We start from the raw sequence: 26,901 nt of genomic DNA, 5'->3' as shown, positions 1-26,901 counted from the left end.
TTCCGAGTCGAGCGATCTTCAAGCCACGATCGCAAAACTTCTGAATCTCATGTACAAGGCCAGCACGTTTTCGCAAGACCAGCACGAAGCATCATAAACCAATATTGACCATGGCATCAAAGAACATCGACTATTCCGCCACGCTTTCATCCCTACGCACTCAACAAGCACAACACCCGCTCTCGATCCTCGCGCTGGCCGAGCCCATCACCGCGTCGCAGTCTCAACCAAACATTTCCACCGCGCAGCCCCGACCGTCAGACGTCTCATCTCACAATGCTTCGGACCTCGATAATGGCCAATTGACGCCCTCCAGCTTATCCGCCGACCTGGCGCACTACAAAGACCTCTTCGCCAAGCTGCGCTTCAGCTACCTCGAGCAAGTCACCAAGGAGAAGTACCTGCGCAGTATCGTAGGCGATCCGCCCTTGGTGGTGACTCACGATGACAATCTGGAGCTCGAGGCGAAATTGGCGGGCATGAAGAGCGAACTCAAGGCCAAGAAGGAGGGCGTCGAGGCGTTGGTCAAGGACATGGAGGCGCAGGCGACCATGTTGGCCGACGTTTATGAGGATATCCAGATGGGCATGGATGTGCTGGAGACGGTGCCCGCGGAAATCGAGACACTGCGGGGGCAGGTGGAGGCGTTGAAGAGGGAAGTCGCGGGGAAGAGGGATGGAACGGGAACGGGAACGACGACGACAACAAATGATCCGAGAATGAACATGTCGCTTGAAGCGACGCGTCAGGCTCTGGCGGAGCAGACGGGCCGGACGAGGGAGATTGAGGAGCAGATCGCCGCGTTGCAGCGAGAGTTGCCGGGGAAGATGGAGCGCATGGAGGCTGTGGATCGTGAGTTGGCCGAGTTGGATAGGCGGAGGAACGAGAGTGCGCGGTTGGCTGCCGAGGAGAGAAAAAGGAAAGAGATGGGCGGGCGGGATGAGGTGGAGGAGCTGGCGAGGTGGTATAGGAGTCAAGAGGTGGTGTTACGCGGCCTCGGGTTGGGTGTCGAGGGATAAGGTAGAAACTGTCGGTGGCAGAAAGTGATGACATGGTGGCATGAGATGGGTTGCCAGGGACGATGCGGCATGAAGGCACATGCGACCACGATACGACACGACGTCTTGATGCGAAGCCGATTTGAATTCTAATTTCAATGGGAAGCGGACGGGCATTTTATGGCGCCACCTGGGCCTGGAGTTGGGTGTTTGGGAAGTGACGGTAACTGTACTACGGAACAGGTGTTGGTGCTTGGAAGTCGACGGCAATCTTGGATCTTTGCATCGGGCATGCTAAGGTACTGGCGTTGAGGAAAGTAGTGTGATCACGCGAAGCAAAGTTGGACTTGGTAGGAAGTATTGATGAGAATGAGGACTCGTGGTAGATTTCCTGCATAGTCCACCAAGCTGACGTTCCTCAGCTTATCTGATTTTGAGAACCGATGAACTTGCTAAAATAGCAATCTCGACGTATTTGACTTTCTTCCCCTGCCACCGGCTTGTAGTCTGCCTTCAATTCCGGAGCGGGTCGTCTTCGCCACAAGGGTGACCCCCTTGCCACTGTCCGTGACCCCGCCCATCAATGGCCAGGCACTGAATCAACAATAGACAGTCGATCCTTGTTTCATTGCATCGTTTACTCCTCGTCTTCACCAGCCTCTTCCTCGCCCTCTTCCTTGGACTCAGCAGCCCTCGCCTTCTTTCTCCTAACACGACCAGGACGACCACCACCAAAGGGACTCGTCAGGGCGAAGTCGATGTGCTTTTGGCTGTCCAGTCGGACGATGAAGCTGGGGACATTGACGATCTGCTTGCCAACACGGATATGTCGCTGTCTGATCAGGACACGGGCGTGATGGATCGACTTGGCAAGGCCGAGCTTGTAGACGCAAGTTTGCAGTCGGCGCTCCAAGAAATCTTCGACCTTCAAGGCAAGCACGTAATCGAGCTTCATGCGGGATTCGTCGAGCACACCGACACGGACAAGTCGTCGAATCAAGGCATTGCCTTCGAAAAGACGCTTGGGGTCCTTTTCGTCGAGAGTGAGAAGTTGACTATCCAACAGAGTCAGCACCACATTCCAAATACACCTCTTGTCAATGTGAATATCCATACCGAGCAGCACGACGAATCTTGGACAGAGTAAGCTGGACACGCCAGACTTCACGCTTGTTGCGCAGGCCGTATTCGCCGACAATCTTCAATTCCGAGTCTCTGTTCGACCGCAAATGTCAGAAGGGGATATCTCAGACATGAAGCACAGGCAAGCTAGTGCTCAGTGGCCAGGATATGTAACGTACAGACGAGCAGACTCGAATGCTGTAGGACACACAATATTAGTCTCAATTCAATGCGGCCTTAATACTGCTAGACTTACGTCGACGAGGGACCTTGTAGGTCTTTGAGTAGGATCGTGGCGCCATGATTGCGATGGATGCTGCGCAATCAAAAGAGTCCGGTTTGGGCTGTTGTCGTTTATCGAAGCTGGAGAGTAATTTCTGTATGAAGCGCAAGTGGTGGTGCGAAAATGAAACCGAGCCCAAAAATGCCAAGACGCACAAAAATCGATTTCGGGCAGGTGTGGTCAACGAGGTCTTGGCACTCATTTTGGGAAACTGCGCCCAGCGAAGCCCACTACCACCAACGAATTTCCCATCCTACGACAATCATCCTCGACGCCGACCACATTTCACCTCGACAGAATCCGTCGCAATGGGTCACTCTGCAGGTCTCCGAGCCGGCACGCGCTATGCGTTCAGCCGTAGCTTTCGCCAGAAGGTACGCTCTGATCCTCTCGAAAAAGCGACAAAGAAGAAATTGGATTGGGAACAATGAGACTGACGCTCGACATTACAGGGTATGATCCCTCTCGGCACTTACATGAAGACCTACCGCGTGGGTGATATCGTCGACATCAAGGCCAACGGTGCCGTTCAAAAGGGTATGCCATACAAGGTCTACCACGGAAAGACCGGCGTTGTGTACAACGTCACGAAATCCGCTGTCGGTGTCATCATCTACAAGAAGGTCGGCAACCGATACATGGAGAAGAGAGTCAACGTCCGCGTCGAGCATATTGCATCCTCAAGATCGAGAGAAGAGTGTAAGTCCTTCCCGCAAAGTATTCCAGACACAAACATTCGCCCTACGAGGACAGAAGACGATTTGGGGGACACAGGCTAACATTTGTGCGTGTGTGTACAGTCTTGAACAGAGTCAAGTCAAACGCCCAGCGCCGCCGAGAAGCCAAGGAGAAGGGAGAGTCCGTCCAGCTTAAGCGTCAACCCGTCGGCCCTCGAGCTGCGCGCACCGTCGAATTGACCGAAGTCGAGAGCCTTGCTCCTCAACCATACGATACCCACATCTAAACGATTCGCTTGGCGTGTTGTGTACGGGGTTCTCTGGTTTGGAAAGGCATGCATATGAGGAGATGGCCGGGATTTCTGATGCTAGGAGGCTGCGGATGGCTGCATTGAAGGCTAGCACGGATGAGCCATATGACGGCTGGGATTTGGGTCGAGAGTGCTCATTCCGCAAGACATGCTGCATAGTCTCGGTGAGCAAGAGGTGCAGCCTCGAATGGATGCAAGCACTGGAGTGGTTGACCATTTCAATGTCGTCAGATGCATGTGCTTTGTTCAAACGGCTACGATCAATCAAAGGAATTCAAACCTGCACATCACGGCGTTACGACCCTATTGGGTTTTATCGTTATGTACTTTTCCCGTCCTTCCTTCATTGATCGTGAACGGGCATTTGGCTGCATGATACAGCTGGTTTCTTCATTGGTCGTGAACAGCGGCATGTGTGGAGGATGTCCCAGAAGTACACTAACATACACGAGTCTTGAAATCAAGAAAGCTGTCCTGTCCTGTCCTGTCCTCTCTCTGTTGGTCTAGTCCTCCGCCATGCCCATACCTGTCTACCTAAGGTAGCTGTGAAATGTCTTGTTCCTTGTTCAAAGGGCAACTACTACGATCGAAAAGAGTAGAGTGTCCCCGTCCAAAGCCTACCACGTACACCATCTCGGCCTGGCCGGTCACGAGCTTACCTGTATTCCCCCCCTTTTTTCGTATTCTGATCAATCGTGACGGTATGCTGACAATACTGCTGGCCAGTCTTCATGCTTCCAGTGCCTTGTTACTCATCACAGCTCCTCTTCACGTCCATGGATCCAGCACACGGGTTGTCCAGAGCACTACGATCGATAAGAGAGCTTGGAAATTCGGACAACAATCCCGTCATGTCTAAATCTACACATGGGGTGATTCTAAATCTCTTTTTTTTTTCATTCCTCGTTTCTCATGTCTCATGCTAATAGTACATACACATCATTGCTCGAGCCTCCCAAGGCCTTTTTCGAGACTGTCGTAGTCGCAGGATTGTCATCGCCAGCTCATTGAACACACTTATGTAAACCCATTTCGCCCTGAAATGCATATCAATCTGAACCTCGTCATTGGGGTATCATAGCACGCCAGCGCACATGCAAAATGGAATAAAGTTGAACTTGGAACCCTCCCTGGTGTCGTGAGGACGGAAAACACTCTGAGTGGTCGTTGCCTACCTTCCCTGCTGTCCCCCATACCATGCATCGTCCCAACGACTCTGCTTCAGCCCGCTTGTCACATTGCAGCTTTCGTTCAATAGGTGAAATCGTCCTCGTCGTCCTCGGAGTCTCCAGGCATGCCACTTGCATTCGCCTCATCTTTGGACATCAATGCCGGGTCCTTGAAGACTTGAAGTTCAACAACGTCTCGTTTCGACATATCAACACCTCGAGGCTGGCTGGACCCTCCAGTCGAGCCAGTGTCTTTGATTGCTGCAGTCGTTAGACCTTGAGCCAGGGCAGATGTTGGAGCATGAAGATCCTCCGGGCTTGTGTCGCCACTCTCAACGCTCGAGAGTCTAGAACCCACGGAAGACACCATCGAGCCGCTCTCGGATGTCGACTGCTCGTCTCGGGTCTTCGATTTCGAAGTGGAAACTTTCAACTGTGGAAGAGTTCTGGAAGAGCCCGGAGATGCTGCGCTGTGAACATCGCTCGTTCTCGTCTTTTTCTCCGTTGATGCTGCTTCTGCTTGAGCTTCGCTTGCCTCACGACTCTCAGCACTGATAGCTGGTGTCTCGGGCACGAAAGGATCAGGCAAATGCTCTCCGATTCTCAACCACTTAGCATTTCCTTCCGCGTTGTCAAAGTCATCGAGGACTGCCTTCAAATGCCGACTTTGTTCACTGGTAGTTTCGACACTGTTTGACTGGGACGCCCCGCTATTAAGCACGGTGCTTCTCGCAATCTTTCCCAACACATCTTGCAGGACCCATGGAAAGCTGATGAATGGTGCTTCAGCAGCGTCCCAATCATGATCCTCAGCTTCTTCCTCATCATGGTTCTTAAACTTTTCCCGGAATCTCTGAACTTCGTTCTGAGTAATATGGTACGCTGCTAACGCGTAGGGTACCAGTTTTTCAAACTCGGGGCCTTTGGCTTCGACAACCAAAGCATCGTAGTACTGTTGCTTTAAGTTCTTCGCGTGTTCCCCAATCTCTTCGTGGAATTTGAAGTCGCGGGCCGCTTTGCTATGGTGCAGAACAAACGTAGACCAGACCTCAAATTCGGTGCGGATCTGATGCTGTGCCATGATGCGACGCATGCTCTCATCATAACTTTTCTTGAGCTGGCTGACAGCATCCAATATTGCAGGTGGTGGCACTTTGTGCGATAGTATTCGTTGATCAAATGCACCATCCCAATTTGGTTGGAAGTTGACTCGTTCAACAGCATCGTACAATTTGCCCAGGATCTTGTGAGATCGGTACTCTCCCGATCTTTTCTTTTCCATAAAATGTGGCCATTTGGTTCGTTCCAGTGCTCTTGGCATTGTCGCAGGGACGCCGGTTTTCGGATAGTCAACAGCCATGGAATGAAGCTTGACGAGCTCCAGGCACTGTTCGCTTCTGATTCCGTCGTCAAGAAAGTCGGCAGCCGCAAGATGAGCATGAGCGATCCTGCCCAGATAGTCGTTTTGCATATAGTCGCAAAAGAAGTTGATGATGTCGTGTGTGGATATCTTCTCCTTTGTGACAGGGCTTGGGGCTTCATAGTCGAAGGGTTCTGCATTCCATTCCTTTGGTATCAAGTCTGGGTCCCAGATGACCACATAATCGTCTCCATCCAGATCACCGCCAGAACACATACTCGGTAGATCCCGATCACCCGTGCCGGGCATGACCAGAACATCACTCAGGTGATGCAGCTGGTCGACATCGATCGCTCTGACGACTCGGATGTCGCCTCGGTGAAGGGAAGGATTTCGAGCAATGATACAAACACCTTCCACGACGCAGAGTTTTCCCGTGTGTTGATTTGTATATTGCATGAATATCTCGGGCAGAAAGGGTTGCTTGTTGTCCTGGAAAGCCTTCGAATTGTTGTCAACGTGGCCACGAAGAGTCTTAGTCTCATCCACGACTCCCAAGACAAATGCTCCTTGAGCAACTGGAATCTTTGCCTTTTCTTTCAGGTATTTCAATGTCCAGGCTCGATACAATCTCAAGAGTGATGTGACAAAAGGCTCATTGCTCTGTCGAAAGCCATCCTCAATCATGGTGGCAATGCTGAGGGTCATCAAATTCGGATCAACATTGTCACGCAAAGCGCTTAGAGCGGCAGCGTCATCGATCAAAGCGCGATTAAGGGCGTCTATGCAGTCGTCTTGTTTGATCAGAAAGACCTTGTCCGGCACGCCTAGGTCCGAAAGCACCAGAATCAATTGCCGATTGAGAAATGGTTGCCAGAATTCGGACACACGAATGATTTCGAGCTCGTCTGACGTGCTGTCGAATTTGTATTGACTTGGTCGGATCTTGATATCGAGGCCAGATAGGTCAGGATCAATGACAAGTACGCCCTTGCACCCGCCCAAACGAAACTGGAATGCTGAAGGAACTGGTCCCTTCAACTTGAGATGTGCATGGACCAGTTGGGCGGTGAGTTTTGATATCTTTCCTACCCCGTCTGTGAAGGTGTATCGTCCGTTGACAATGTCCGGAATCGGGTCCTTCTTCCAGGCCCGCTTGCTCACCACTGATACAGGTCTGGTGGTAGAGAAACATTGACCCATTCGAGCAGCACGCTTCGCGACCACCTTTTCGCGCTCGAAAACGCCCATTTCTGTGCGAATGGAGTCCGGAGTGATGTCATCAATAGGTGCAAAGAAGTAGGCGCCGTGCTCTCGTAGTTGGGAGTTGCCCCAGGCGAGAAACTGGTAGTGGCGTTCTCCTAAGATGATTCCGTGCTTCATCGTTCTTCGCACCTTTTCAAAGATCAACTTCATCTTGCCATTTGTTGCCGCGTAAAGTCGGGATTGTCCCCGATACGAGTCGTCCTCGAAGCGAACACGTAGGAATCTGTCGCTGTACCGTTGGTACTTCCGGATGATACGATTGGTGATCTCGACAGAAGGCGTATGGAAGAGTATACCGGTCGCTGTGACTGTGGCATGATGTATCTCAATACAATTGGTCGGGAGTGGACGGGCTCTGACTGGCTTGGAATAACGGAGATCAGTGAAGATATCTATGGGGTTATAAACTCGCTGCTGATATGAGTCTACGTGGATCAGTGTTTGCTTGGCCCGATGTGGCGGCATGGCGGCGAGTCGACGCAAGAATGCTTCATCCAGGGTATATTCGTTCAACCAGCCCTGCGAGATGCAAACTTCCAGTTGATACCGTACATGGAAGGAGAGGTATATCTCCGATAGCTGCTCGCTGAGAGAATGCGATGTATGTTTGGCATCAAGAAGGTCCCAAACGCGGGGTTCACCCGCGAGGTCTTGGAAGATTTTGATATCAGGGTTGCGTCGAATAGGGACGTTGAAATCCTGAAGAGCCTTGAGAAATTGTTGCAAGGGTGCATAGGCTCGAGCATTTCCAGGAATCGCCTTGATCGTGATACGGAACGTCGTCCATCTTGCAATGTTGATGCTATTGAACAACTTCTTCACTGAGACGGGGCTGCCGTCGATGATACCATAATCCTTCTTGTCCTCAACAATGTCCGTCTGTCGAAACCAGGTATCGTCCTGAGTCCATCTGTGGGAGTCTGTGGCATGGCTCATTGCCACCGCATCTTTCAACTGCCTAGAGTACCATGGAGGGTTTGCGAGGTGGATGATCAATGAGGTTGTAGTCGACCCGGGGACTTCACAGAGAGAGAACTGATCGTCGAGAGCCACGAAGAAGCGATAGGAGCGTATAGTAGACGCACCCTTGGACTTCAGATCGATGGGGAAGTGGACGCCGAGTTCCAGCTTCTTCAAGTTCAGCACCAGCTTGACGGCATCTTCTCCTGAGGGTCGTTTCGTAGCCTTGATGACCATGGAGGTAGGGCGCTCCAAGTACCCGAAGTCGATGCTCTCGGCATGGAGGGTCATGTCAGAAGGGTACTTGAGACCCGATCTGATTGGGCTGTCGACCTGCTGAGCAAAGGCGTGGATGATCGGACCAAAGACTTTGACAGTGGGTGGTCGATCCCTACTGGAGTCGCCGATGACGAACTTGATCCCATTGAGACGAGGATCCCATGGTGCTGTACGTTCAGGCGGTGGTCTATGAAAGTCAGTGGTGTTCTGTGCAGGAAGTATGGTGCATACTTGAACGTGACCAACGCTGTCCTGGAAAAATCACCCTGGCGGGTCTCTTCGATACGGATGTGTTCGACATTTCCGAAACGACGAAGATTTCGGTGGATGTCAAGAGTCGTTGTCCCGGGTGGAAGATTGTGCAGCTTGCATTTGACTGCGGGAGCATTTCTCCATTCTTCGTTGCGGTCGCGTCGATTGAGATCTTGAGGAAGAACAGATCGGCTCACCGCCGCATGTTGTTGCGGTCTCATGTTAGCCCCGGACTCAACGCTCGACACCACCTGCCATGTCCCAGGAAGCGAAGGAAAGAGGAAGAGATAGATCTCCGCAGATGATTATGTCTGATAATGAAATGAGTGAAGAAGAGAAAAGGTGGCGAGTGAGTAACAGAGAGGAAAGGACGAAGTTGTTGTGTATGTTAGAGGTGTTTTACACACTCGTGACCCCCACCGACTTGCAGAATTTAAGGTGAATTTCGGCAGCGGGAAGTGAGGCTCTACCCGTGCTTAGTGCCTCGCTAATCACTTTGTACCACTGGGAGACTCTGAGAGAGAGGTGATGGAGGTGACAGGAAAGACCAGGCTAATGAGGACGAATGTGGCTGCTTTTGAGTAACGAAGCCAGTGAGATAAGAGAGTGACGGAGTGGCGCTGAGGAGTATTTCAATTCAAGAAGGATGGATGTATGGGGGATGAATAAAAGAGCCGTTAGGCCCGGCTTCAACTCTAGTCTGATCGAGCCAAGTTGTTTGCATAGTAGGAGTGAGACAATGATTGAGTCTCACGAGGTTATTGAAGGCAGCAATTGCGGCGTGATTGCTACATCAAACGGTAATGCCGCAGCTGCATTGAATCCGAGAAGAGACGTTGCTCGTTGAAGTTGCTTTCCCCAAAAAGAGTGACAACCACATATCAGAAGGGCCGCAGCCTAGTCCAAGTCAACGCTCGTATCCTTCACGCCACAGAGCACCACCCATCGATCTAGGACTCTTGAAATCCAGGAACTCATCAGCTTTATCAAGACACTCCAATTCACATTGTGGCGCCTGCTATTCGACACTGCCAGTTCCGCACATTAACTTACCCAGCGACAAACGAGATCCCATGCAAGGTCCCGCTGCCAATATCGGCACCTACGTAGCCACCCGCACAATGGCAAACAGAACAACAGGGTCCTCTATCAGTAAGCATGTAGAAGAAGACGTTTGATGGTTCCCACACCTCCCATCTTATATCAGAGTATTATCCATACCTAGTACGGAATACGTTACTGTAGTTGCTGTCGGTAGGGTATGGTTTTCGCTTATGCCAGGCACTGCCGCCTATTGGGTGCCATAATGATGCCTATACCAATTCACCCTCGGTATATCTGCGCCGAAACAAGTACTCATTGCCCCTTTCAGCCCTTAAAACCGTCGACATGGTAACGAGTACATCGAACAGCGCCCAACATCAGAGATCTACGAAGTAGGCAGAGTAATAAGACAAATAGGCCCTCGGCAATTGATTTAGAAGGCCACACATCAATCCGGAAGCTCCCACCGCTCCCTAGTCGCTGAAGCCGTGACGCTTGAAATGGTTTGCGATTAACCAGACTCAACAAGGTCAACACTGGCCAAGGTCACAGACATTCCAGATACCACCAAGGATTGGATACCAGGCCTGACGATGTTCTCATAGCCAGTCAAGAACTGTCGAGAGCATGCGAGTTCCAGGGGAGGAATTAGCCTGTTGGTACTACTGATATGCTAGCGTTCCCGCCATTCTCTTGTCCATCTACCAGAGTTTGACTGTCACGTTCCACAGCTTCGAGTCTCGATCGAAGTTCAACACCCTCACATATTCGCTGCATGCAATGTTGGCCTTCATCTTCAGGAGCTTGATCACCGACGATTTTACCGTGAACAAGGTATACTTCCAGGTACCTTGGGGCTCTCTTTCGTAACGGTTCAGCACAGGTAATGCCACGTCAATAGGTTTCTCCACATCACGTGAGGCCCAAGGGCCGTGTCGGGCATAATAAGCGTACAGGAAGAAGTTCCCCTCGAGGGCAATCTGTGACCTGAGGCTGTCTTTGACCGAGGCTGGATCCAAATATTTGAACCCGTGACCATCGACGGCCGATACGAGGTCATCAAGAAAACTGGTGTCTTGTCCTCCTTGTGAGAGAACTCGCCTTCGAATGCGATTGGCCTCGTGTAGCCAGTCGTGAGTGAGTAAAAGTGGCTCAGATCGGGTTGCTGCCCTTCCTATATTTGCGTTGGCTAACAGCGCGGCCAGTCTCGTGGTGAGCGATGCATTGGGTGGAAATTTGGCTTGTGTATTCGAAACGCCGTGATTCAATGCATTTTGGTAGTGTGCATATACAGTTCCTCCTTCAAATCGGGCGGTTTCGTTAGGCACTGCGAAAGGTTCCCGCCGGCTTGCCAGGTCTGCAAAAGTCCCGGCTTCAAATTCTGCTTTGACTTCGGAGATGGGGTTGCTATCAGTAGACTCGGTCTTTAAGAAGCGCAGTGTTCCAAACTGCAGTTTGCAGGTTATCGCCTGTACAGGGCCAACGTCATATCTGCTGATAAGTTCACCAGCGGAGTACGTGTCCAGAATGTAGAAGTTGATGACGTGGCAAAGAACCTCGCCGTCGACTTCCAAGTGGAGCCGAGGGCTTCCGTTGTCGAGTCGTAGTGCCTGGCCGGCCGGTTTCCACTGCGTGATGCCCATGCCAGGACGGATATTCAAGGCACACAGGAAATGTGCCCACGGAGCCGTCGCTGTGCAAGGCACAGAGGGTGTGATCTTGCCATCGGTGTCGAGCAGATGTTTGATGAACGCATCTTTGCGCAGGACCGGTATCATCAGGCGCCTCTGAGCATCGTATGCTTCCGTCGCCCATTCTCCGAGGCTCTCCTTCAGCACTTGTGCATCGCTCCTGCTCTTGGCCAACGAAGCAATTGGCTTGCCAACCCACCGATCGACAAGGAGAAGGACTGCGTTTGTGGTGGAAACGGTCCTGTCGATGTCGCCTACGGTTGTGCCATAGGCTGTAGTCGGTGCGGAGGAAGTCTCATCGGCAGCGTCGGCCATCATGAATCTGCGATAGATGAGCAAGCACAGTCGTCGGTATGCAGCTACCAGAGTGGTTTGCGGTCAGTCCTGAGCAGCACTCGACTTACCGACAATCGTATTCTCAGCAGGCCTAGCTTTCTTCTTCATGATTCTAGTCGCAGCCGCAGAGGCAGCCGCCAGGGCTGTGCTACGGCTGCAATAGCAGCTGAACGCTTCGTATTGGATGTAGGAGAGATGCGTTGTGGTTGGCTTTGCCCAGAGATGCCTGGGGCAGGCTTACCTTAGTCACGCTAGTCTTCGCGACAGGCTTACTGGTAGACCGTAGCCGGTGAGGTGGTCGAATGTTAAGGCAACTGCTCCTGCCCAACAGTAGCTTCTACACAGTACAAGTTGATTCACTCCCAGACTTGCTTCTGGACCATTTATCTCCTTTCATTATATCTCCTTTCATTATCTCGAAACAGAAAAGTACAAAATAAAGATGTCTAATTCGCAGATTGATACTGGCGCCTAATTAAGCAAGCGAGGCTGTCGCTGATGAAGTCGTTGGCACCACCAAGCTTTGCAGGATTGCTCTCTGGCAACCGATGATTGATGAAGGGGATTGGAGGACCCAAACTGTGCTCAACAAGCCCTTGATACATTAATGCTTCTTCAAGACCAAAGCCAGATACCCCAGGATACGGTAAGCGAAAATGATGGCAAACATGATCCCGATCCACTCTCCGATCTTGTCGTCAGACCAGGGATACTTGTATGCGCGAAGGACGGCGGTGCCACGAATCTTGCCCTCGGAAGCCAGATCACTTGGATACATGCACTGGTAGCCCGTGGCTAGTTTGGCGCAGTTCCAGATGGTACTTCGAAACTGGTTTGCCATCATTCCTTGGAAGACGTAGGCTTGGTAGTCGATGTAATGGAACACGTCTGCAAGATTGATTAGCTGGTTGCTAGATTGGCCGTGGCATTTGAAGCTTACATTTCCAAAACACATTCAAAGTACCCAAAGGAACAAGAAACCCTCCCACGCACATCCACAAACCATTGGCGAAGGCAGTGATGGCGAGCGACACGACGAAAATGGGGAAGATGCTTGATACCAGGACCACGAGGCCTTCGGCGGCCAGGAGATCTAGGAACAACCACAACACCCACATCCAGAAGCCGCCTGCTGTGGGTCTGAAGTGTCCGAGCCAGTAGGTGATTATGGAGAAGAGTAGAGAAATGAGGAACAGCCAAGGGATGCCCACAAGCGCGTTGGCGATCGTGAATGGAAGAGGGCCGTAAAGTCCGTTGGCTCGCTCCTTACGAAATGTGTGTAGATCTTCGATGATGGAAGGGACATATGCCACAGCCATGAACGACATAAAGGCTCCACCAAAGAAAATCGCGTTGATAAAGGGTTGAATTGATTCTTGGTCGTACGAGAGACGAAGCCAGACCGTGCCTGTGGGGTGTCAGCAACCGCTCACAAAGCCTGACACGTCACTTACCCATCATGATTGCCAGGCCGAAGTACATGGCCACCCGGGTACCATACGCAATGATGTCTCGGTAGGACTTGATGAAGTTACGGTGTAGCAGGATCCAAGATATGGCGAGGACGTTTTGATTGGAGTGGTGAGGCGTGGTCCCTGAAGGTTCCCCTGGCGATGTGAAGCTGCATTCTTCAATAGCGGACTTGCACTCTTGACAGGACGACCAGGAGCTTTGGATGTAACTGAGTTCATCCTGTGTACGGTGTGAGGAATTGCCAAAGTCGCTGTTGACCAGTTCCAGGAGGAATTCTGCTGGGTTTATATGCAGCGGGATCGGCCGCTGAATGCGCTCAAAATAGCCATGAACGTCCGATACTGGACCGAAGTAGCAGGTTCGTCCCCCGGACAAGAGCATCAATTGGTCGAACAACTCGAACGTCGTGGTCGATGGCTGATGAATGGACGTAATACAGACCAAGCGGTGCTCCTTGGCGACCTGCTTGATATAGTTCATGACTTCGTAGGACGCGGCAGAATCAAGTCCACTGGTCGGTTCATCGAGGAAGAGTATCCGTGGAGATGTCACGAGCTGACTGGCCACGCTGAGTCTGCGCTTTTGCCCGCCACTCAGGCCTTTGCGAAGAGGTGTGCCGACGATGTTATTTTTTTGTCGTTGAAGCCCAAATGACTCGATAAGTTCGTCCACCCTTGCGAGCCTCTCTCTTTTCGAAAGATTCGTTGGAAGCGCAAGCCTCGCAGCAAAGTCGACCGTCTCATGCAGTGTGAGTATACCGATCATGGCGTCCTCTTGCTCGACATAACTAGACACTTTCCGAATAGCCTGCCGGTTGGTGACTCGCCCATTGATCATGATCTTGCCCTTAATGTCCCCTTTCATAGTAGATGTCCTGTGGGCAAGAGTGTTCAACAGCGTCGTCTTTCCTGAACCTGAAGGGCCCATCAATGCAAGGACGTTGCCAGCTCTGACGCAGCCATAGTTCGAGTCGAGGATCTTGAGAGGTTGGCCCGATTTTCGATCTTTCACTGTGATGCCAACGTCGGCCCAGGAGAAACTTTCCACCAGCGTGTTTGTCAAATGGCGGCCGAGTTCATGGCCTTTTTCCACATCTCTCGTCAAGTCGGCCATATCGGTAGAGCCTTCGGACAGCCCAGTAGGGTCTTGATCAGACATGCTAGTTGCTGCTTCTCGTCAATGTTGCAAAGGTAAAAGGGCCAGGGAAGTAGAGATCTGGTTTGACTTGAACGCCTAATGATATAGGAAAACGCAATGAGGGGGAGTGAAGGAAATATAAGGCTCCGACATCAGTGAATAAACAATAAATGATCTCACCATGTTGACATATTGAGGTGAGTGATGTCTGATCCCCGAATGCGCAAGCCTTGCACAACTCAAAGTCCTCAAACACTCTTCAGCCGCACCGACGGTTTCCAATTGTGACATAGTGCCTTTTCACGCAGCATCCAACCATGGAAAATTGAGGGAATCTTTCTCCCGTTATTGCGATCTGAGCTCGTAGGGCTGCAAGCGACTACCATCCTTGGTCCAGCTCCAGGGGAAGGATCTCAGCTCAATCTCAATTACTGAAGCCTACCTAGTGCCCTCGGGTTGCAACCAAACCACGCGTCGTTGTATCAACAACTTCAGAAATAGATGTGGGTCGTACGACTAGTACTATGGTACACTGGCACAGTACAGGCTCTCGACTCTCTTCCGGGTTTCCCGCTTCTTGATGCTGACATAGGTGATGGCCACGTTGCAATTGAGCGCTGTGAGAAGATACGGCAGAAAACCACTAGATCTATCGGGCGTGGAGGAAGACACCATGCTTGAAGATCCCGCGCCCCAGTCGGCGATCAGCCATGGCGGGCTAACTACGTACCTACTGGTGGCCACTCGACGGTACAGTGTCTGCTGGTTGGCCTGTGCGTGCGGTAAATCTGGTTCCTCTCAACACATGACAGTTCGGATTCCCTGGCGATTGCTGGATCCAATGGCCAATTAAGCTGCACTGCCCCCGAACCACTCACAGGCCACTCTATTCTTCGATTGTGCTCCAGACCCCGAGACCCCGAGACCCCGAAAGGACGTCGTGGACGTCTTTCTTATTTTTCCCTCATACCCTCCCACCACAAGCTTGAGAAGCCCGAAGCGCCATCTCCGTCTTGGTGCATGATTGTGGGATGACCGGAGATCCTCTGGACTGGGATCTCAGGCCTTTCCCATCGAACCCTCGATAGCGCCACCTTTGTTCGCAGCGATCTTCTAGAGGCGGACAAAAACGGTCTGGAAGGCCTTCGAGCACATTACACAAGATCTGCCATTTTAATGGGAGATTGCTTCCGTCTGTAACACCTGAGCCACTTCCAATTGTTATTGAAGCACACCCAGAGTCTCAAAAATGTCGACAGCTGACAATTCGACGACGTCCGCCAACGCCTCTAAAGGCCGATCGAAGCCGCCAAGTCTGCTCGCTTGTATACCGTGTCGCCGTAGTCATCTGAAATGTAGTGGTGAAAAGCCGTTATGCAAGCGGTGCGCCGAGCGGAACAGCGACTGTTTCTGGGTAGAATCCAGAAGAGGATACCGGGAATTCAGAAAGCCCCAATCCTCCATCGACGACAAAGGTTCTGAGAGGCCGACCAGAAATGATGCCATATTCCACGAATCGCAAGCTCCCCACCTTCAACCATCCTTTCAAGGGGTCGACGAGGCTGACCCTTCTGAAATACGGTCCCTTACCTACGACGAACTCTTTCCTCTCGGCATAGATCCAACCTTCACCACGATGCCGCTGGAGCTGCAGACAATTTACCATGGGCCCTCCAGTCCAGGCGGACAAAGTGATTCAACCATGTCGATTCCTCGAGAACCTAGCTCGACCGGTCCTAGGAGGGGAGGTGATGACCTGATCGACCTGTTCTATAAGCATTTTCACCCTGCTCACCCTTTTATCATACCGAGGAAGACATACATTGACAGCCCATTAACTCTACCCAAGCCATTGCGGGCTGTCATTCACTACCTAGCAAGCCACTATGTTCCTGGGACAAACCAAAATGCCCTGGAGACTGCCGCCAAAGGCATCTTCTCAGACGACGTTCCTGACGATGGATACAGAGTCCAAGGTCTTCTCCTCTACGCCATGACGTGCTTCTCGCGCTTTACCCAAGAGGAAGGAGCCAAAGCACTCGAGCAAGCCATCGACATCGCTCTGAGAATCGGCATGAACAGACAGAGCTTCGCCATCCAGCATGGCCGCAACGACCCAACCATACAAGAGTCATGGCGTCGGACATGGTGGTCACTGTTCATTGTGGAAGCCACCGTCGTCGTCATCGGTGGGCAATCACAACCATTCAGACTATACACAACCTTCACCGACGTCCCTCTGCCGGGCGACGACGAGGACTACAATGACGCTCGATCCTCACCTCTTCCTCGCAGCCTTGCCGATCTCCGGAATCGCACCTTCTCTGAAGACACATACGCATACTCGTCCTTCGCCTACGCCATCGAGGCAGCATATATCCTCGGCTCGGTACTGGCCCTTGGACCAGACACCTTCGCCGTGACCGATCCACAAGTCGAAGCCATCGATGCCAGCATCACGAACTATTTCCTCTCCCTGCCCCCAGCCAAGAGGGAAGTCATAGGCCAATGCGGCCTCGTCGATGAAAACCTCCTCGTCGCCCATCTGCTCATCAACTGGGCTGCCATCAGCCTGCATCGACCTCGATCCAGCCTGACCTTTATCCGCAACCACTACCGCACAACATGCACAAGGGCCGAAGCCGCCGGCCTTCCTGCGCTGGCGTACTCGTCACACACAGCCAAAGCCCTCCGCGCGGCCAACAACATCGTCAACCTTGCCACTGTTCAACACTCTATGATCGATGCACCCCCTGTGCTGATGTGCGGGATCACCACCGCCGCAACCGTGCACTTGCCAGCATACTCGATGATTGACAGGCCAGACCAAGCCATCGCCATCAAAGAGCGCTTACAAGTTGCAGTTTCCGCGCTCGCGGCGTTCGCCGAGATCTGGCCGCGCGCCAACATCGCCAAGGGTCAAGTCGCCAAGTTTGCGCGAGAGGTGCTCACCAAGCCGAATGTGTGTGTGGACAGTACGGGCCCGGGTATGATTCCAAGGATCGCGCCGGAGCCCATGCCCCAGTTGCAGTATGACATGCCGCCGTTCAACAATGAGCTGTGGATGGAGAATTTGATCGAGACGCAGCCAAATGTCGGTGATGGACCCGGGTGTGCGGTGTTTGATAACTTTACGATGCCGCAATTGCAGGATACTGTGACCGCGAACATGTCAGCCCTTGAGAGCACGACGACGACAATGCCGGCACTTCAGAGCGCGTCATGAGCTGCACGCCACTTGAGGATAGCGCCGGCTTTCCTCTATACCAGGCATCGATGCAACTGCTATCGGACGCTTCGTCGTTTGCTGCTAGTAGTGTGGTTTTTGGCCTGTAAGGAAGCTCGCTCTATCTCTGCCAAAGAAGGTATCTTGCTTCGCTTCGGTCTCCAACAGAGCCAATTCACAGTCCTTGCACTACAAACTCTAGCTGCAATCAGGAACACACCAATCCAATCATGGAAAAGCCCACTCAGCACAAGCGGGGTTAGAGGTTGCTGGTAGTAGCCGGGACACAGAAAAGCCGTGTATCCCTTGTGAGGATGTGGTGGTTGAGCTCCGTCATCAGCCCAGAATACAGTAGCCAAGAGCGTGCCTCGCTTCTGCCCTAAGGTGACAAAGACATTGGTTGAGTTGAGGCGACGTACCAAATTGGGTGCGGTTGGAAAATTGGAGAACGGCAGACTGCAGGCAATGGCACGGGTTGATGAGAAAGGTCCAGAGGCGGAAGAACGGGCAATAGCATGCTGGTGGACAGGGATTAATACGCCATTGATGACCGTGAACGAAGTGTTTGTATGATACACCATGAAGGAAAGGCCTCGCAACCTCGAAGCCGGGTTACCGGCAGCTCAGGTACTAGTAGTTTATTGTACTGTGTAATGATATCCCACTCTCGCTTTCTTCACCTCAATTCAATCGACGATCACTCTTCAAGCGGCTTCAGGACTTCAACCTTGCAGGCCCTGCGTCAGGACATCTCCAGTGCAAGAGCGCCGGATAGGGTAAGCGATTCCGAACCGGTACTATTGAGGTCGGTTTACGGAAGAGACAGACCCTTCTCACCAGATCCTCAATGCCCTTGACCCGGTCGTGTTGCAGGCTTGCACGATCCGCTTGAGATGCCTGTCAGCTAGATCGAGGGGTTATCTGCAAGGCATAGTGCCGTCGTGCCGCAAAGCGCTGGGTTATGGAGTGCATGGATGCAAGCGAACTTTGGAAGCTGTTGATCAAAGCCCGTACAGCGGCCAGGACCTGGTAGTCAGATGGCCGCACCGTTCCAATCTTTCGAGGCCACATTTGCCTCGAGTTCGACCCTTTTGCCCATGTATGTGCTGCGCAGAGGTCACTGTCGGGTGTCGTGTCCAAATTTTGACAAGGCGCCAGACATATTTTTCACGCCCAAATACCTCGTATCTTTACAGGCGAAAATCGACCGTCACTTGAGGAGCTTTGGTCTGACTCTGACTCTGACTCTGGCCCGTCGCTGGGTGGGAGTGGGACGGGCGCTGGCTTGCCGAGCTGTTCGACGAACGGTCTCAGACCCATCAACCCCAACCATATAGCCTCCTCGGTCCTGATGGTGCGACTTCCTTGGCCCGGCAGGACATTGACCCAAGCATCGAACAGCTCCTTCACATTCTTCTCGCCGATGCCGTGCTCGTACAAGTTCACATCATTCTTGGCGGCCTTTTCCAGACCTGCAACGCCGCCGAAGACGAGAAGAACGTGCTTGAAACCCAGCAGGCTAGAGTCCCTGAACGGACTTCTCGACAAGACTTTGCCGAGCGGCTTGCCTCGTTCGGAAGTGCCTATTGAGACGTCGTAGCCTCCTTTAAATGGACATTCCGTCCAGATGTCGGATAGACTGCTGCATTGCCGTACTGAATAGCCCCAGTAATAGCCCTTCTCCTCGCGAGGAACGTTCGGAGCGACCGTTTCAGCAGCCGCCGTGGAGGATTGTTCTTGCAAGTGCACAGTGACGCGGGTGCCTGGAGGTATATCGTCGCTGACGGTTACGTGGTTTGACAATCCAACGTCGACGAGCGTGCCGTTACCGGGACCCGCGGGTGCGGCTCGCACAGTGACACCTTCTCGGTACTCGCACAATTCGTTGGCGCGTAGATGGTGCGGCATGTCCAGACTCGGGAGTGTCCCTGCCGTGCGCAGATTCGGGTGCATTGGGAACAGAGCCCTACGCAGGTGAGGTGGTGTTTCGAGGTATGAGAGCAAATGGGCGAGAAAGTGATCCGGATGGGAGAATGCAGTGTAGTCGGTCTCTGCGATCTCGGGTCGTCGTTGCTGTGTCGGCGTGTCTTCATCATCGAAGATGACGATCTCGTCCACGCAGAATACCGCCAATGCCCGGGCGATCTGTCCGGCCAGGAAGGTTTTTTGTTCGTGAGATTTGGCGTTGGCGACGACACTGCCTGGCAGAGCGACAGAAAGTGTCCAGGAGCGGCCGCCGGAAGGTTGGAAGACTGCAGATGGTTTCGATGTGTCGACTGTGGCTTCTTCCTCGTCTTGGTGGACCTTTCTTTTCTTTGCCTTGACCTCGCCGGTTTCAACTTTTCGTTTCGGCATTGCACCTGACCTAGCGAGGGTTGTGATATGTGCAGTGAGTAGTCAGACCTTTTTAGTAAAGCCCGGTAAGCAAGAAAGTATCCTTGGGCGATATCGAGTCTCGACGCTGTACGGAGTAGCAAGAAAAATCTCCGGCGATCATCCCTCAGCCGTTCCAGCCTAGTCTTTCTCAGCCTCGTCTATTTAAAGCAGCGGCAAGTCAGGTACCGTATCTCTGAATGGTGATTGGTGTAACAATTATTCTTTACCGGGAGGCGAAATCCTAACGGCCACTAAAATAGGGAGAATCTCTGGGCGGAGAAAAGTGAGATGCGCAATGCGTTAATGGGAAAAGGAGCGCCTGGATTTCCACGATTCACGCACCCAGATCTCACACCAAGAGCCAGGACCTAACACTTCATTGCGGCTTCTACTGGCATACTTTCCTTCTGTTAACCCCATTCTTCAACCATCCTGGTATCGCCTATTGTTCCATAGTGGCTTCCCTGCTTCAACTGCCACGCAAGCAGGCCAATCCCTACCAATCCACCCGCGCCCTTCATTTACGCACCCTCACGCGACCATGAAGATCGGACGGAGGCGTGTTCAATTGCTTCTTTTCCTACTTACCTCGGTGATCGTCTCCGAAGCGACTGACGCCTCACTCCCTCGAGAATCACTGGCCAAAAACTTCGCAAATTCGAGGTCTTTAGGCGAGGTTGTTGCCGCGTCAGGAGGGAATGGCGGAGGGAAACCTGCGCCAGTCGGAACCGAGCATGCTCCAGTGGATGGAAAAGACGGAATGCCACATGAAGGACCTTTCGTTGAGACAAATGCAGAAAGGACGAGGAAGAAGACTCAAGGTGTGGGTTATGACGACGACCTCGCGACAGAGAAGACAACATACAAAGCCGGAGACCTTCCACAATCCAATGACGCGGTAATGGACGACCGTCTCAAGTCAAATCCTGCCGAAGGTACGAGAGGCGTCGAGGGCGGCATATCAGAGAAGTCGAAGGAGGGTAAATCCACAGAGAAGAGGCCTGATCCTCCCAAGGACGCCAGACCCTTACCCCATCACGAGGTGGAAACGTTGAAGGACGCGGACAAGACGCAGACGAAACAGACCACGGAAGAGGAGCCCAAGAAGATTTTAACGGTAAGCCAAACCACGCCATATTTGGTCTCAATCGTCTAACCCCATTGCAGGCGCCTCAAGACCTCCCAGAGAAGCCTCACGACATCCCTTACCCTGAAAACCCCTCGTCGCCGAAAGACAACACAATCGTGTCGGAAAATCCTGACCGGATACCGAAAGCCAAGGAGCACGAGCCTGCAGTCATCTCGCCTATGCATTCTCTGGTCCTCTCGTTTACCATGATCCTCTTCTCCGAAGTAGGCGACAAGACCTTCCTGGTCGCGGCGCTCATGGCCATGCGTCATCCCAGAGTGGTCGTCTTTACCGCCGCCTTCTCCGCGCTGATCACCATGACCGTCCTCTCGGCGATGCTAGGCCACGCAGTTCCAACATTGATCCCGAAGACGATCACCAATTTCGCCGCAGCTGGCCTGTTTCTGGTTTTTGGAGTCAAAATGGTCATCGAGGCGCGAGGAATGAGCCCCGACGACGGCGTCGGCGAAGAAATGAAAGAGGTCGAGATGGAATTGGAAGAGAAGGAACATCAACAACGGCGCATGTCTAGGCGGCTTTCGTCCATATCCCCATACGCACTGGAATCCGGTCGTGCAGGCGTCGGCAGGAAACATACAAACGGTCGGTTACCGTCACCACCGGAAAGTCCGTCCAGTTCGCGCGAGGCATCGCCTGAGCGACGGTCGACGATCAAGAGCATGCTGAACGGAATCAACAATCTGTGCTCGTTACTGCTGAGTCCGGCCTGGGTGCAGACTTTCGTCATGACGTTCCTTGGTGAATGGGGCGACCGGTCGCAAATCGCCACGATTGCAATGGCCGCTGGACAGGATTATTGGTGGGTTACCGCCGGTGCATTGGGTGGGCATGCCATTTGTACTGGGGCGGCCGTCCTAGGTGGTAGAGCCATCGCCGGCAGGGTCAGTATGAGGACCGGTACGTATCATCTGCTTGCTATGTACTTTGTGGGTGTTGCGATTTTGAAAGCTAATGTTTCGTGTTAACAGTGACCATGGGTGGCGCGATTGCTTTCTTGGTGTTTGGTGTGATTTACCTTCTCGAGGCTGTTTATTAATCTTCCGTTCGGAGTTTTTGCGACTGCCCATCACTTTTCAAGGACTTCAATTATCACGCAGTGGTGAACAAGGGGCCGGGTCCCTTCATTCAACGCTTTCATGGTTGCCCCTTAGAGAAATCGAAGACCGTGTGTTCTGTTCGGACTCCAGTTCGATCGATGTTATACACTTGTACCTCAACAATCACGATGAGTCTCATTAATGGATCAGGTACCTCGGCGAGAGAGAGAAGGGATGATGCCTGTTGATTCTGTGGACGAGGTTGAGGGAATGGTAAAACCAGTGTGCAGTGTGCTTGCAAGCCCCAGGAGGAGAATTGTACCAAATGTATAGTGTACGAATGTTAATCTTCTTGATCTCTCTGTGCCAGTCGCGCGTGGGAAGACCAGTTGGCTACCTACTCTATTGGAGATCGACTTGTGCTACTGTAGCCGAAGATCGAAATATCCGTTCGTCCCTGACATCGACGAGTGCGGCCAGATGAAGCTGGTTGTGATACTTCCCAACGAAATTCTCGATGCTGACTAGAAACGGCCGAAGAATCAAAACAATATGTTTCATTGCCCTTTGTTCATGCAGAGCAGACTATTGATCGAGCTTATGCAGATGTAAAGGACGTCGTACTCGGACAGTGACAACTATTTTGTTCGGCTCAGCCATCAACCAGGTTGCCCCTTTTCGTCCGTCCGTCCATACGACGCCCCGTCAGCTCAATGTACCTCGACTTGTTGTCTCCGAATAATCCTCACAGTCACAATACTCCAAGACTGAAATCCCATCCATAACCCAAGTAAACCAACAGCTTTTGTGACCCGCCCGTTCCCAAGGACCTTGAACACCAGCCGCAGACCGTAGACCGTAGATCCCAAGCCCCCAGTCCGGCCAGCCATCAATATCCAGAGCATGTCATTATGTGATTTGGTCATGATCTAATCCCACTTCAGCTCCAGATCGATGCTTCCCATTTCCCTTGCGGCAGAAGCCGGTAATAAAAACAAGTAAAACATGTAACACAATTTCCGAAAAGTAGTAGCCGTTGTCATCCGACTATGAGCGTCGCAAGGTATGCTATCCCTTGCTCATGTGAGGACGCTGAGAGAGGTAGAAGCGCATGATGCCCGCAACCACCATGCAAACGATCTCTGCAGTGATCCTGCCGACCGATAGCAGTGCTAGAAATCAGTACACAGATCATTGTTCACTCTCTCTGCTTCGGTCGACTCAGCATATTCAAGCGGCTCAGACTCAAAATGCCTTTTCCCTTACGCGCATCAGCGCTCTTCTTCGCCATTTCTCTTGCCGTGCTCTGTCGTGGTTTTCCGACGTCGTTTTTCGCCTTCTCCCTCGGGTCTGTAGGCGCGCCACCGACTCTCGCACGCTTCCCACCACGCTTCTCGCCCTCATCCTGTTCGTCAGGTTGTGGGGTGTCATGCCAGCCACCAGGAACAGACGGCATGACGGAGATGCGGCGGTTCTCTTTCCCAGCATCCTCGCCTGACTCGTCATTGTCAGACACGATCGAGTCTCGACGACGTTTCTTGCCTGGGATCCCGTGTGGAACGGTCTTTACTTCTGCATCTTCGAATGGCTGAACGAGCTCCGTTACGCCGGAAGTGGTGACGCGGCGAATAGTAGAGGGAGATGGTTGTGAGAAGTGAGGGTTGCTAGGTGATCGCATGACCTTGTTAGCGTGAATGGCCGGGTCCGTCTTGTTGACTACGGTATTCACAGAGGTCAAATTCGAAGGAGGCGCAGGTCTAGATGGGTGGTGCAAAGTGGTGAAGATTGATTTGAACTCCTTAGACTCGCGGCGGTTGTGGTCTTTGGCCTTTCTCTCGAAAGACTTGTCGGGCGTCGATTGAACCGGGCTTGAAGAACCTTCAGGTAGAACTGGATAGTCGATCTCACCTTCGGCGTCTTCCCAGCAGTCGTCACCATCATCAGCTTCTAGCACATATGCCGCTGGGTCGTAGGGGACAAGTGGCGCGAGTGCTTTGCCGGGCGTGAGTTGTTGCGGGAGCTTGACTGGGCTGGGGCTTCCAGCAGCCAATTTCACGGCGTATCTTGACTTGACACTCGGAGTAAAGTCGACTTTCTTCAAGGAGCCACTGTTAGCCGTTGCAGTAGCCGGGCGCTTCGGGGTGCCTTGTCGATCTTGGATGAAAGGTACAATATCCGTCTTTCGGCCAGAACGTAGAATTGATTTCAATCCAGCAAATTTCGGCAGTTTCGAGGAGAACCCCTGGTTCTTGGACATAGTTGGACCTTGAATGCTGATAGGTGCCTGTTGGGGTTCTTCTGATTGAGAAGATGTAGGCGAAGGAACATCCTTGGGTAATGGTGGGAGGGGCCTATCCAAGTGCGATCCTTCAGGGCGTGCAAAGTGAAACATAGTCTGAGCTGTCGGTGCCCCATGAGAAGTAGCAGGTCTATTGGCCGCTCCTTGTGAAGTTGTTCTCAGCGACTTGGCCGATGCAGGGCGTTTGAGTGGTGAAGCCTTGTTGGGTGAAGCCAACGGTATCTGACTAGCTCCAGCTCTGGCCAAGGATGCCTTGGTTGGCGACAGCAAGCTGCTGGACACTGAATTTGTCAAGGTTTCGGTCCGAGCTGGTTGGGTGAGTTCTTTCGGTCGACTTGAGGAAACATCCTGCAGTTCGGAGTGTCTAGCACGCTTAGCTGGAGTGGCATTCTCGAGTCGTTCTGGCTGCGCTGGAATGGATTTGAACGGGCTCACAGAAGTTGGGCGACCAAGGAAAGGTGGCGGTCGTCGTCCAGGAGTGCTTTTGCCAGCAGTTCGAGGTCGGTCCATTTCATCCAGACGAGCTTTAGAGCCGCTTCGCTTGAGTGATTGGGCCGTAGGCTGCGCAAAACCTGGCTTCCCCCGAAATGCGGAAGGATGATTTGCAATCGAGTCCATCTTCTTGAACTGAGCCATATGGATGTCGCTGAATCGACCAGCCTTGCCCTTTGGTTTCGCAATCTTTCTACCAGAAGCATTGATTCCACCAAAGGTAGACTCGGCGTCTTCGTCTTTCTGTTGTTGAGCCTCTCTTTCGGCCTGCATCTGTGCTTTGATTCTGGTCGCTTCCTCACGCACATTGTCCATCAATTTCTGTGCCTCGCTGCTCAATTGGGATTCGCTCCCAAACTTGAAGTCCAAGCTGGTGGATTGAAAGTGTGCAGGAGTGCTTGTACGGATTTTTGAAGGCGTGTTTTGTGCGCTCGCGATCGATTGGGGATGTGAAGGTATGTCGATGAAGCCTAGCTTAAGGCCAGAGTCGGGAGCTTTAGTGGTGCTGTGATGGACGAGCTCAGGGTGCATCTCGCCGCGATCAACTCGTGGTTCAGTTTTGGGTGTCTTGAGGCCCGACAGCTTGGTGAGCTGGGATTGGGTGGTGGCAGCAGATGCTGGAGTTGCGATAACGTTGTCAATGGATTGCGGTTCGCCCACATCGGGAGTCTCGTCTCGTTCTATGAGAGCCCCAAGTGGTGCCGAGGACTGTTTACGGGTAGAAGATCGCTGCCAAACAATTAGTTCCCAGTCGGAAGAGGTGGACCATTGCGTAGGGCAGAGAAGCCATTCAATGATCACCAGAGCACAAGGCAAAGCAGTGTCAAACAACTGGCAAACATTACCTGTTGCTGAGCGTTTTTGCTCAATCGAGCAGATCTACGACGAGGGGTAGCCATTGTAAACCATGTACAAGATTCAATGAAACAGCGCACAGGACAGCCAGGAAGATGGAGAGGATCGTTGTGGATGTACACAGTACTGTAAGATGGAGATGTCAGAACTTGTGGTGGTCTGTGAGGAGTGAGAGAGGCACGAGAGCATTGGTCGAACTTGTGTGATGCTCGATTTCTGAAATGACGTGACCAAGTAAACAATCCCCGGCCGTTAGCGCCTTGGCAACAACGCCTGGTCACGTGCGGCATTTGCTGTCTTCGCATTCTTTCGATATCAGTCACACCAACTAGAACGTCCCTGCAAAAGAAAACCGTCCGTTATACAGTATGCAACAGGCGAACGGGTGTGATGCCATTTGCTCGCATTGGAACCTGTCTGGTCGCCACCGGAGAGCAGAACCCAACAACGCCAACCTCTCTCTACGGCGGCAAGAGCAATACCACTGTCTTTTGAGGATATATACGCCCTGTGGCTTCCACATCTACACGAGTGCAGATCCTTATAGGCCGGATGCCCGCTGCTTCGTAACATGCCTCTTCGTTTTCCCAGGTAAACGACTCATGATGTGAATCGGGCCTGATGAAACAATATGAGCCGGGAGTTGTGACTAAGCAAAAGAGCTTGGCTGTGCTTGACTTTGCTTGACTTGAGCACCCGCGAGATGAGCAGCTTCTTCGACGTCCATGCCTCGCCACTGCCTATTCTCTATGATGTGCCTGATACTATGGTCACGGCCGTGGCGGAGAGTAAGTCTGAGGATAGACCGTCCGACCGTTCGCCCTGCGACAGGCCGCAGAACATGCACGGCGAACCTCTCGACTACCGAATCCACGGAGTGAACATGTCTCCAGACTATTGCGGCATGAGCTTCTCATGATAGACCATTCAGGATCCCTGCGAAGCTTGCGGAACAAGCTGCTGCGAGTAGAGTGCTCCTGGAATTAACTGAGTACTGGTCGTACGCAGTCTTGGAAGAGTGGTAGAGCGGGAGATTCAGGCCTACCACTAACTGAAGAACTCTTGCAGTCAATTGATAACGCTGGCCAAAGAATGCCTTTTGTAGGGG

The 26,901-nt window shown here is 52.4% G+C and overlaps 10 protein-coding genes across 11 annotated transcripts; 4 read left to right on the top strand and 6 right to left on the bottom strand.

The window, feature by feature from the left end:
* The first annotated feature begins 44 nt into the window (after positions 1–44).
* PV05_11792 (uncharacterized protein) lies at positions 45–1,469 on the top strand. The gene has a single exon (XM_013455308.1). It carries the CDS (start codon positions 111–113, stop codon positions 1,017–1,019), a length of 909 nt encoding a protein of 302 aa, XP_013310762.1. The 5' UTR covers positions 45–110; the 3' UTR covers positions 1,020–1,469.
* On the bottom strand, positions 1,352–2,507 carry PV05_11791 (40S ribosomal protein S9). The gene is made up of 4 exons (XM_013455307.1): positions 2,377–2,507; positions 2,300–2,318; positions 2,115–2,213; positions 1,352–2,053 (listed from the first exon to the last, which is right to left on the bottom strand). The coding sequence occupies exons 1-4, from the start codon at positions 2,420–2,422 to the stop codon at positions 1,636–1,638; spliced, it is 582 nt and encodes a 193-aa protein (XP_013310761.1). The 5' UTR covers positions 2,423–2,507; the 3' UTR covers positions 1,352–1,635.
* Positions 2,508–2,643: 136 nt separating this feature from the next.
* Positions 2,644–3,870, top strand: PV05_11790 (uncharacterized protein). Its single transcript, XM_013455306.1, has 3 exons — positions 2,644–2,777; positions 2,856–3,102; positions 3,204–3,870. Exons 1-3 carry the CDS (start codon positions 2,712–2,714, stop codon positions 3,365–3,367), a joined length of 477 nt encoding a protein of 158 aa, XP_013310760.1. The 5' UTR covers positions 2,644–2,711; the 3' UTR covers positions 3,368–3,870.
* Positions 3,871–4,293: 423 nt separating this feature from the next.
* PV05_11789 (uncharacterized protein) lies at positions 4,294–9,041 on the bottom strand. The gene is made up of 2 exons (XM_013455305.1): positions 8,657–9,041; positions 4,294–8,612 (listed from the first exon to the last, which is right to left on the bottom strand). The coding sequence occupies exons 1-2, from the start codon at positions 8,896–8,898 to the stop codon at positions 4,643–4,645; spliced, it is 4,212 nt and encodes a 1,403-aa protein (XP_013310759.1). The 5' UTR covers positions 8,899–9,041; the 3' UTR covers positions 4,294–4,642.
* Positions 9,042–9,857: 816 nt separating this feature from the next.
* On the bottom strand, positions 9,858–11,967 carry PV05_11788 (uncharacterized protein). The gene is made up of 2 exons (XM_013455304.1): positions 11,817–11,967; positions 9,858–11,734 (listed from the first exon to the last, which is right to left on the bottom strand). The coding sequence occupies exon 2, from the start codon at positions 11,728–11,730 to the stop codon at positions 10,423–10,425; it is 1,308 nt and encodes a 435-aa protein (XP_013310758.1). The 5' UTR covers positions 11,731–11,734; positions 11,817–11,967; the 3' UTR covers positions 9,858–10,422.
* Positions 11,968–12,109: 142 nt separating this feature from the next.
* On the bottom strand, positions 12,110–15,007 carry PV05_11787. 2 transcript variants are annotated; one of them, XM_013455303.1, is made up of 3 exons: positions 13,203–15,007; positions 12,689–13,156; positions 12,110–12,636 (listed from the first exon to the last, which is right to left on the bottom strand). In XM_013455303.1, exons 1-3 carry the CDS (start codon positions 14,377–14,379, stop codon positions 12,353–12,355), a joined length of 1,929 nt encoding a protein of 642 aa, XP_013310757.1. In that variant the 5' UTR covers positions 14,380–15,007; the 3' UTR covers positions 12,110–12,352. The 2 variants fall into 2 exon arrangements, with proteins under 2 accessions (XP_013310757.1, XP_013310756.1); XM_013455302.1 differs by having other exon boundaries at positions 12,110–13,156.
* Positions 15,008–15,335: 328 nt separating this feature from the next.
* On the top strand, positions 15,336–18,263 carry PV05_11786 (uncharacterized protein). Its single transcript, XM_013455301.1, has one exon. The coding sequence runs from the start codon at positions 15,608–15,610 to the stop codon at positions 17,582–17,584; it is 1,977 nt and encodes a 658-aa protein (XP_013310755.1). The 5' UTR covers positions 15,336–15,607; the 3' UTR covers positions 17,585–18,263.
* PV05_11785 (uncharacterized protein) lies at positions 18,176–20,035 on the bottom strand. The gene has a single exon (XM_013455300.1). The coding sequence runs from the start codon at positions 19,937–19,939 to the stop codon at positions 18,752–18,754; it is 1,188 nt and encodes a 395-aa protein (XP_013310754.1). The 5' UTR covers positions 19,940–20,035; the 3' UTR covers positions 18,176–18,751.
* Positions 20,036–20,265: 230 nt separating this feature from the next.
* PV05_11784 (uncharacterized protein) lies at positions 20,266–22,541 on the top strand. The gene is made up of 3 exons (XM_013455299.1): positions 20,266–21,077; positions 21,128–22,007; positions 22,079–22,541. The coding sequence occupies exons 1-3, from the start codon at positions 20,502–20,504 to the stop codon at positions 22,144–22,146; spliced, it is 1,524 nt and encodes a 507-aa protein (XP_013310753.1). The 5' UTR covers positions 20,266–20,501; the 3' UTR covers positions 22,147–22,541.
* A 160-nt stretch (positions 22,542–22,701) lies between these two features.
* On the bottom strand, positions 22,702–25,967 carry PV05_11783 (uncharacterized protein). Its single transcript, XM_013455298.1, has 2 exons — positions 25,784–25,967; positions 22,702–25,667 (listed from the first exon to the last, which is right to left on the bottom strand). Exons 1-2 carry the CDS (start codon positions 25,835–25,837, stop codon positions 23,346–23,348), a joined length of 2,376 nt encoding a protein of 791 aa, XP_013310752.1. The 5' UTR covers positions 25,838–25,967; the 3' UTR covers positions 22,702–23,345.
* Positions 25,968–26,901: the final 934 nt, after the last annotated feature.

The sequence above is a fragment of the Exophiala xenobiotica genome, assembly GCF_000835505.1.
Source record: "Exophiala xenobiotica strain CBS 118157 unplaced genomic scaffold supercont1.7, whole genome shotgun sequence".
Taxonomy (NCBI): domain Eukaryota; kingdom Fungi; phylum Ascomycota; class Eurotiomycetes; order Chaetothyriales; family Herpotrichiellaceae; genus Exophiala; species Exophiala xenobiotica.
This window is presented reverse-complemented; position numbering and strand designations above follow the sequence as displayed.

Coding starts and splice junctions, on each gene's coding strand:
- PV05_11792 (XM_013455308.1), top strand. CDS start 111: ATGGCATCAAAGAACATCGACTATTCCGCCACGCTTTCATCCCTACGC.
- PV05_11791 (XM_013455307.1), bottom strand. CDS start 2,422: ATGGCGCCACGATCCTACTCAAAGACCTACAAGGTCCCTCGTCGAC. Junction 2,054..2,114: donor AAGATTCGTCGTGCTGCTCG/GTATGGATATTC, acceptor TCTGTTGGATAG/TCAACTTCTCACTCTCGACG.
- PV05_11790 (XM_013455306.1), top strand. CDS start 2,712: ATGGGTCACTCTGCAGGTCTCCGAGCCGGCACGCGCTATGCGTTCAGC. Junction 2,778..2,855: donor GCCGTAGCTTTCGCCAGAAG/GTACGCTCTGAT, acceptor TCGACATTACAG/GGTATGATCCCTCTCGGCAC. Junction 3,103..3,203: donor CTCAAGATCGAGAGAAGAGT/GTAAGTCCTTCC, acceptor GTGTGTGTACAG/TCTTGAACAGAGTCAAGTCA.
- PV05_11789 (XM_013455305.1), bottom strand. CDS start 8,898: ATGAGACCGCAACAACATGCGGCGGTGAGCCGATCTGTTCTTCCTCAA. Junction 8,613..8,656: donor ACAGCGTTGGTCACGTTCAA/GTATGCACCATA, acceptor TGACTTTCATAG/ACCACCGCCTGAACGTACAG.
- PV05_11788 (XM_013455304.1), bottom strand. CDS start 11,730: ATGATGGCCGACGCTGCCGATGAGACTTCCTCCGCACCGACTACAGCC.
- PV05_11787 (XM_013455303.1), bottom strand. CDS start 14,379: ATGTCTGATCAAGACCCTACTGGGCTGTCCGAAGGCTCTACCGATATG. Junction 13,157..13,202: donor CGGCCTGGCAATCATGATGG/GTAAGTGACGTG, acceptor GACACCCCACAG/GCACGGTCTGGCTTCGTCTC. Junction 12,637..12,688: donor TTTGAATGTGTTTTGGAAAT/GTAAGCTTCAAA, acceptor TCAATCTTGCAG/ACGTGTTCCATTACATCGAC.
- PV05_11786 (XM_013455301.1), top strand. CDS start 15,608: ATGTCGACAGCTGACAATTCGACGACGTCCGCCAACGCCTCTAAAGGC.
- PV05_11785 (XM_013455300.1), bottom strand. CDS start 19,939: ATGCCGAAACGAAAAGTTGAAACCGGCGAGGTCAAGGCAAAGAAAAGA.
- PV05_11784 (XM_013455299.1), top strand. CDS start 20,502: ATGAAGATCGGACGGAGGCGTGTTCAATTGCTTCTTTTCCTACTTACC. Junction 21,078..21,127: donor AGCCCAAGAAGATTTTAACG/GTAAGCCAAACC, acceptor ACCCCATTGCAG/GCGCCTCAAGACCTCCCAGA. Junction 22,008..22,078: donor CAGGGTCAGTATGAGGACCG/GTACGTATCATC, acceptor TCGTGTTAACAG/TGACCATGGGTGGCGCGATT.
- PV05_11783 (XM_013455298.1), bottom strand. CDS start 25,837: ATGGCTACCCCTCGTCGTAGATCTGCTCGATTGAGCAAAAACGCTCAG. Junction 25,668..25,783: donor GCAAAAACGCTCAGCAACAG/GTAATGTTTGCC, acceptor ATTGTTTGGCAG/CGATCTTCTACCCGTAAACA.